This window comes from Habropoda laboriosa, unplaced genomic scaffold (genome assembly GCF_001263275.1).
Source record: "Habropoda laboriosa isolate 0110345459 unplaced genomic scaffold, ASM126327v1 scaffold57, whole genome shotgun sequence".
Taxonomy (NCBI): Eukaryota; Metazoa; Arthropoda; class Insecta; order Hymenoptera; family Apidae; genus Habropoda; species Habropoda laboriosa.
The window spans coordinates 3691665-3700017 of NW_017100229.1; the positions used below are offsets into that span (position 1 = coordinate 3691665).

General features: G+C 43.1%; 1 protein-coding gene across 1 annotated transcript in view; it reads right to left on the reverse strand.

Annotated features, from left to right (window-relative positions):
- Nucleotides 1-7803, reverse strand: part of LOC108571263 (neuroendocrine convertase 1-like) — a 24702-nt gene extending 16899 nt beyond the window's left edge. The window contains exons 1-2 of the mRNA XM_017933263.1: nucleotides 7796-7803; nucleotides 7551-7707 (exon numbers count right to left, since the gene is read on the reverse strand). Coding sequence (XP_017788752.1) covers nucleotides 7551-7707; nucleotides 7796-7803 — 165 coding nt within the window. The remainder of the gene's footprint in view (nucleotides 1-7550; nucleotides 7708-7795) is intronic.
- Between the last annotated feature and the right edge of the window lie 550 nt (nucleotides 7804-8353).

Here is an 8353-nt window from a genome sequence, read left to right on the forward strand (position 1 = left end):
CCCTAATTTCAAACGAAATTGACAGATTTTCTCTATCTCTCTATCTGCAACACTTTGACTCTATCCATAACACTTCGGCTCTATCTACAACGCTCCGACTCCCTCTATAACATTTTGGCTCTATCTACAACACGCTGATGACTCTTACAACACTCCAACTCTACCTAACACCGACTCCATCTCGAAAAAAGCTCTTTCTTCGCCTCCTTTGTCTCTCAACAATATGCCCAGCTTCTGTCCCTGTCGACCCCGACTTTCTCTTTTACAACCCTCGTTGTACACCTCGTGAAACAACGTAGAAACATTTTCAACGAAACTGCACAAAAGTTACAGAATGTTTTAAGCGAAAAACGGTTGTCGAGAGAAACAAGTTACATTTGCTAATGTAACAAACCAGCCCTTCACGCGTAATAATAATTAAACTAGAGTGGCAATACTTTCCTGGTTGAAATTAAACTTTGCATTTTTTTAAATCTACTCGAAATATTCGGAATTAAAAAATATTTCGTTTCGTGCTGTTCTTCCTGTATATGGTATACACACGCGGAGTATAAAGTTTCCACGGGATCGGAGATCAAATATCGAGCCGAGATTAAACCTTTCCAAAGGTAGGAAGCTAACGAAGGTGAACACAAGGCGGGCAGGTCGCTGTGACATCTGTCAAGCTCTGTAACGGGGAAGTTCATTAAAAAACGTCATTTATTTCAATTACTGCCGTAACGTAAAACGTTAAAGCTGAATCGGCAGACCTTTGGATCGCCCCTCTCGATCATTTACCAACGTACAAGTCGTTAATGCTTCTACCTCTCAGAGCACACTTTACAAGTGTCAGTGTACCGTTGTTCTTCGCTAAACAACTTCTACCTCAACCCTTTCACACTCTACCGAACCCATCGAATAGGTTTTCCATTAGAATAATTATTCAATTTTTCAAGGGTTGAACGGGGTAAATTGTGATTTTTCCCTTAATCGAAATTAATTAGATTTTTCCTAACCAATTTCTTCGCAATTCGACCCTCTCGTCGAGAACTCGTGTTACATTGTCTCAGTGAATAAACATGAGCATTCGCCACAGCCAGCTATGAATATGAACACCGAAATTTGATGAAATTTATTTGACAGAGATAGGACAAAGACTTCTCGCGGGTTCAAAGCGGAGCCAATTACCTTTCGAACAAAGTTACCTCTATATATGTATACACACACATATACACATTATATCCGAGGTATTAACGATGTAAAGTAATTACAGGTATTACATGACAGAATTATTGCTCTGGATATTTCGTAAACGTGACGGGTAACGAACGTTTAATAATTTTTCACTGCAATTACGCCCGATCACTTAATTCCATTCCCTCCTTTGTACGATTCCCAATGTCGTTTGATTATATCAGAGGGTGGAAAATGGTGGGTGGACGGAATAAAGAAAACACCGTTGCAACAGCCTGTTCGGGAAATTAATGTTAGGAAATTCATTCCAACAGTTTCGTAACAGCTTCTCGATAACTGAATTTCAATTTGCCCGGGGGCCAGGCTTGATTGAGCAATCTCGTGCCTTTATAATATAGGAAGCCCTCGCAAGATATATGATAAACCGGAGTAACCTAGACGTTCAGAAGTTTCTCTCGCGAGTAATCAGTTCTTGCTTATCCGATTTTCTGCATCGTACGCCTCAACGACAGATTACGCAGGGATTTCTTTCTTAAAAATGTCGTTCGTTGCTTGTTAAACGATCAACAAGCATTCACGATCGCTGTCGTTGACCATAGCGTTAACTGTTGAGAATAATTCGAAATATCTCCGACGTGGATTATTTCCATTTCTCTCTGGAAAATTGTTGAAACGTCATGTGGCTGCAACAAGGTTGCCTCTTTTTTTTTTTTTTAGGGTGGAAGTATGAAAAAGTTCCGTATAACGTGGAAATTTTGAATGACCACGTTGTATCCGGTGGTCGAAAGTTTTCCAAGCGATGGAAGTTAGTTTGCCAGGTCGAGGAATAACTATATTTTTCACGCTTGTTCTACATCTGTCAGTCAATCAGTTTCAGGCTCGTTCCTGCTTCGTCGATAGACGGTAAAATTTCGACAACTCTAAATTCGGAGAATTTCGAGTGGAAGATGTTTCCAACATTTTTCACGATGCGTGAATTAGTATATTTACGAGGAGGAAAATACATAATTGCGATACACGGTTCGGCAAGATGGATAAAGAGCTATTCAAGAGACGCTTCCGGGTCGAGTTATCTCTCCAACACGTTCCCGTTTCAATTCGCGGGATGTATTAGCCATAATTTACGGCTGGTAGTCAGAGAAAAATCGCGGTGGCTGTATCTTTACGTTTCGTTGGCAAATCTAAATGCCACCTAAATGTCTCATATAATCGTCCAGTGACTCGACGTTGTAAAAAGACGACTCATTCAAGACTAATAGCCAGAAAAAGGGACGATTCTATCTGTTAGGATGTGCTCGTGGTAGTTGCAACCAACCTTCGAGCCATGTCGATTTTAGCACGTGGTGTATCTAATAGGTATCTAAATCTAATAGGTTCGTCTTCGAAGGACCACCTCCGTGATTAGGAGGACAAAACAACTATTGCTATTGTCAGATGACGCGAGGATGCATCGCGGGGGCGAGGCCCTCGGATAGGTTGAATACATTTCTCGATAGTGGTTGGCGAAAACTGTTGGTTAAAATCATAGGTGGAGAAACTACACGAAAATGCCACCCCCCTTGAGTGACGCACGCGGGAATTCCGAGTGCCTCGAACAATCACCGTAGCAGACAATAACGTTAAGACGCGCTTCGGCTCTGCTGACCATATGAATGCAAAAACGTACAAGTGAAAAAGGTGAAAGCAAGTTCTTACCGCTGCTACGAAACGAGCGAAGGCGAAAAATATACATATACAATAGAACTAGATGCTAAGAAATCTAAGGGTCTCTAAAGGACTCTATTCGCAACACTTTGCCTCTATTTACAACGCTTCGACTCTATCTAAATCTCTTCAATGATCGTCCAGTGACTCGGTGTTACAAAAGAACGACTCATTTTACATCCACACCTTTCTCTAACTCATTTACCCTCTAAAACCACAAACGACACTGAAAATTGTCACTTCTGTCACTAACATCGTTCACCATTGCAATTCGAATCGACTCAATTTTCATTCCGACTTCAATTATGCAAGGAACTACTTGGGCGAAATTATTCCGCATCAATCGAGAAAGACAGAATGACCCAATTACCAGGCCAATTATGAAACGTTGACACGGTCCCAGGGGGCGGTAATAAAACGAGCAACGAATCGTTCCTTTTTTTTTCCTTCTTTCTCGCGGGGCTGGGTGTTCCGCCCTTTCGCCCTTCGAGGCCGACCATGTGAGCTTAATTATACGAAATAATTACACGACGTGACTGGGAAATATACGAGCGAGCAAAAGGGGGCAGAACGAGAGAGGAGGGGCACACGTGAATCGCGGTCTGCCGCGAGGGCTGCAGCTGCAGGGAAATGCAGTTTCGCGGGCGCAGAGAAGTGTGCGGCTGGCTCGAGGGTCGCGGGGACCAGGTAGGTAAAAACGGGCTGAAAAAGGAGAGCCACTCTGTTAGCGTAATTATGCCGCGAGCGCTGCCCACTCGTATTATGCCGGCTGATGTGAAAACACGCGTCACTTTTCGCGTAGGCACGAGAAACGATTATGGTAATTGCGGCGATCAACGCGCCGCGAGCTTATTCTTCAAGCGTTTCGGCCAACTTTTTCAATAGGTCTTGGTTACTCGCCGCTGCTTCTGCGTGGGACCCAACGAAAATTCCTCCCAACAAGATGAATTCCAGCACACGTGTGCGTTCTCTGATCTTTCACGAGGGGAAATTCCGGATCTGTTGATTTATTGTACTTATCGAAGGGTGTCGGAGGATCCTCGACGAATTGTAAATTTGTCGGGTACTGAGACGATAATACGGAGGATGGAACACGTTCTTTGTTAGAAATTAATGTTGCAGGACGGAGTTTTGCTGGAATTCGTATGGAAATGAGTTGACAATGTTGGAAGACATCACCCAATTTTCAATTCACCCAAGTTTTGGCCAACTTCTTTCAAATTTCCACAATTGCAACTAATTTTTATCACTGCACACATGTTAAAATTTCATCTTGAAGGAACATTTATACTTTCTAAATTAACGTTTGACTTAAAAAAGTCACATTCATGCTCGCGCAACAAATCTTCCAGCCCTCGTAAACCTCGAGCACAGCCCTCGACTCTCATTGTACCGCTCGATTTCAGAATTATCGAGCGCTTTCACGCTCGTAAAAAAAGCCGATGGAATTCGACTCACATTCTCCAGCTTACTCTTACCTGTACTTACGCGTGTGTCATGCGTTTTCCTATTGACATTGCGCGGTACACGAAACTTGCTGTTTACAAAGGAGAGTAGAAGGTACGAACGGAGAAGTCATCGTTATTCAAAGATCACGGACGCGTCTCAATTTCTCTGAGAGAGAGAGGTTTCCACTTTATAGCCCCTAGTCAAATACACGTGGAAAGAGGGCTGGCCCGTTCACTCTCAGGAATTTTCCCAACTTCTCGAGCCTTTGAACGCGAATCCCGTACATTTTTCCAAGCAACTCCTTCTCTCTCTCTCTTTCTCGCTTCCCTTTCTTTGGCCCGGTAAACTGCGCGAAAGCGTAAACGTATTTCAGGCCTTCGAGATCCAGCGAGACGTGAATGTAGCGGAGAGAAGGAAAGTAGGAAGCGTGGAAAAAGTGTGGCCAAATCGTTTCCCCACGGCGCGGATCGCAGCAAAGAGATTATCTCGGTAAGCAAGCCTCACGAACCATTTGATCGCTCGTTCCAGCCATTCTCTCCCTCAGTTTCCGTGTCTGGATTCACCGAGACATCGGCCAGATCTCCTTCTCTCTCTTTCTTTTTTACCTTCTTGGCTCGTGCACTTTGCAAAACGAGTTCCGCCTTGAGATCAAGTCGCGCGAGAGAAACTGTCCGCCGACCAAAAAGATATCCACGCTCGTATCTCTCTCCCTTTTTCTACCGGTCCAGCCGATGTTTCGACCAATCGTCCCGTTTCCTAGTCTCCCGTGCGTTTCTGCAACCTGATTCTACTTGATTCTACGATGCACTGCGAGCTCGGTCGCGAAAGAGGCGAAAGAGACTCCGGGATACTCGTAAGTACACTCACCTTTGCGAGTTTTTTCCGCGGAAAGTAAATGTGTTTCCGCGGTAAACTTTTTACCATTTAAAGTGCATACTTTGAAATTTTGGTAAAAAATATCGTGGTAACAGGTGGAAATTTGGTTAATTCAAACGAAGACCAATAAATTCCTTTTCCGTTGCTACGATTAATTTGAAAAATTGTTCGCGTTTCGTCGATTTTTTTTGTATCTCGGTGAAAAATTGCCAACCATGTTGTTCTCTTTTATTTCATATTCCAGAGAGTTTCGGTTCAACCCTACCATTATTAATCCGGCGATTCGTTAACCGTTACTTTTCATCAACCAAATATTTTTCGATCTCTCAATTATTCCCCTTTGTGAACGGGGGAACGCAGTCCCAAAAAAGCATCCGCCAAGCACCATCAGGAAACTACTTCGCCTCGGCTAAGCTGGAATTATATGTAAATATTATTTATCGATAAAACGGGGTTCGAGGCTGCGCCAGCAGAAATTTCGCGTCTCCTCGCGAATACAGCCCGGTCGAAACGCGATCGACGATGAAATATTCCCGTGGAACGTTTGCCCATGCCCGTCCGTGGTTGGATTGCTTCTGCAATTTTGTAGCAACAATTACGCTCGGAAACATTGTTGTTCACGTATATACAACTGTTCATGTATGAATAGACAATTTGCAAATTACCAAAGCTTCGGTTCGTAATGTTTCCGCAATCCAGGCGGTCTTTTTGCTACATTTTCCGTGCGCTTTTCTCTTTTTTTTTTTTTCTGTTTGCATAAGAACCCGGGATTCACTCGTTCTCCATGGTAACAGCAGCGTTTCGAGTCTCTTGACACGTCGCGTTTGCGTCACGCGTGAAATCGACCGGACGCGTTTTGCGCTGCTGTTTAACGAACACTTGAGATTAGAGCGACTCGTCGCGGATTATCGGACAGGTAAAACGCCTGCTCGTACATCGCATATGGTGCGCCGTCAGCTGTACTATTGCTATTAATTAGTTTCTCGATGCTCCAACCACTTTTCTCAACGGCGATCGCTATACTCAGGGTGAAGTATAAAACGATTCACTGCGAAGCGAAATTTTCACTTTCACTCGGTCACAGAATTTTTAAAATTCCAAGTTTCACTTCTACCAAAAATTCCAAGACTTAATCGAATCGAATCAAATAACCGTATTTCTCAAGAGATAACCGTATTTCGCAAATTTCCCAAGAACCCGGTAGCCAAAGTATGCTCTGTGCGTTAAAAATTTAGTTACGAATAATAATTCTAAACTAGTATCATAGTTTTCCTAACGTGGAAAATAATCTGGTGCATTTCTACAATTGGTCTCACGTTCACGAAAACCGGTCAAAGTTCGATCCTCCGTCGAGAAGAAATACCGGGAAAGGTCTGATTGCACACTTCACGATGATTCAATTTGCACTGGCGCTCAAAGCTTCGCGGCAATAAATTCCCACCCATCCCATTCCCCCATCGTCCAACCCGTTCTTCCTCAACGAGGGATGCAGCAAGTTCGTTCGCGTCTACTTCTGTCTGAGATAAACACGGAAGTTAAGTTACAATGGTGGGATGCTCTGGTCGAAGTTAAACTAGAATTGGGCGTTGCACAAGTGGCTAACAATAAGTTATTAAGCAGTTGTTCAAGTTTTAATTGCATCTCGCAGTGCCTGCTTTTCAACGAGAGGCAGCAGAAAGCTGTTCTATGTAACGTTGACGAACTTATTCCCAGGATTACCGGTGAATATTCTCTCTCTCTCTCTCTCTCTCTCTTTTTCTCCCCCCGTTTCATGCTCTGCACCCTCAAATATTAACTCTACGGGTCCACTCGACCGCGCGTTCTTTGCAAAATTAAAACGTCATCCACGCGAACCGCCGCGGAAAAATGACAATCTCACCGTGTAATTTCGACCAGATACCTCTCCACTTTTTCCCTCGTTTCGGTAATTCAACGCGTAACGTCGCGGACGGAGCGTGCTTTTGATAATTGTCTTATGTGAAGTGAACGTTCCAATTTTTACGCGACGATCTTCGTCCAAGTGTACAGTTTTGTACGAGTTAATTGCCAATGTTTTCACGTACGAGAAATCTTTTTTAACCCTTATGTCAATAACCGGGTACCCTTTTGCATAATTCTCACGTAAAATATTCCATCTTCCAGGTAAAAGATTGAAATATCCGGCCGGATCGTTGTTATTTCGCACATTTCCTATCCGTGTTTGCCTCAAGTTTAGAATTTCCTTATCCGAAAGCTACTAATTGTAATAAAATTGCACGATAAAGTAGACGACAATTCTGGTTATTGACGCAAGGGTTAAAGTCTTTGGAATCTTTTTCAGAAACGACAACGGAATAATAGAATCTTACTGGTCCAACGTATTTGTATCCACTTTGCAAGGCTAAGAGAGACGCAACCTGTGGTCCACCTTTGACTCTAACCACCCATTCCTCTCCGCTCTCACATCCATGGATGTCGGTGAGAAGCTCATTCGCGACGATCCAGCAAATAATTATCCAGTACCACCTGGGAAGAAAGAGAATTCACTCGTCACTGACACTCGTCTATTATCCGGAGAGAAAAGAGAAGTTTGGAATTTGATGTTGTCAGATACTTAGTCATATCGAGGCCTCGAAAAAATGCTTCTCTCGTTTCGTTTTAATCAATGTACGCGAGTGGAAAAGAAGAAACTACGGGACGAAGCTCCCTCGGTGATCATTGGATACCGAATGACAAGTGATCGAACGGTGTATGTCCGACAATTAGTTACGATCCTCCTTTTTGCCTGTAGAGGGGCTTACTTGCCCCACCAGGCCAGCCAGATAGACGGGGAGAAGGCACGTGATAACGCAAGGAAGATGCGATTATGAACGAAGATTATCTGTCTAATTTAAACTGACTCCTGTCAGACCGAAGATTTTCTCCGGCGATTCAAATGCTTCGGGCGCGAAGCAGTTAGTGTAGTAATGAAATAGTCAATTTTCTCGGGGATTGAATTGTAATAAAAATTAAATTTTTCTGCGACTTATTAGATGCTTGGAATGCATAGGAATTGGTACATTAATGAAATAGGTAGTTTTCTTATGGTTTTAGTAGACGAATGAAATTTTTCAGCGATTCAAATGCTTGGATACTAATAAAATAATCACGGTAATTAATTTTAATTTATTAA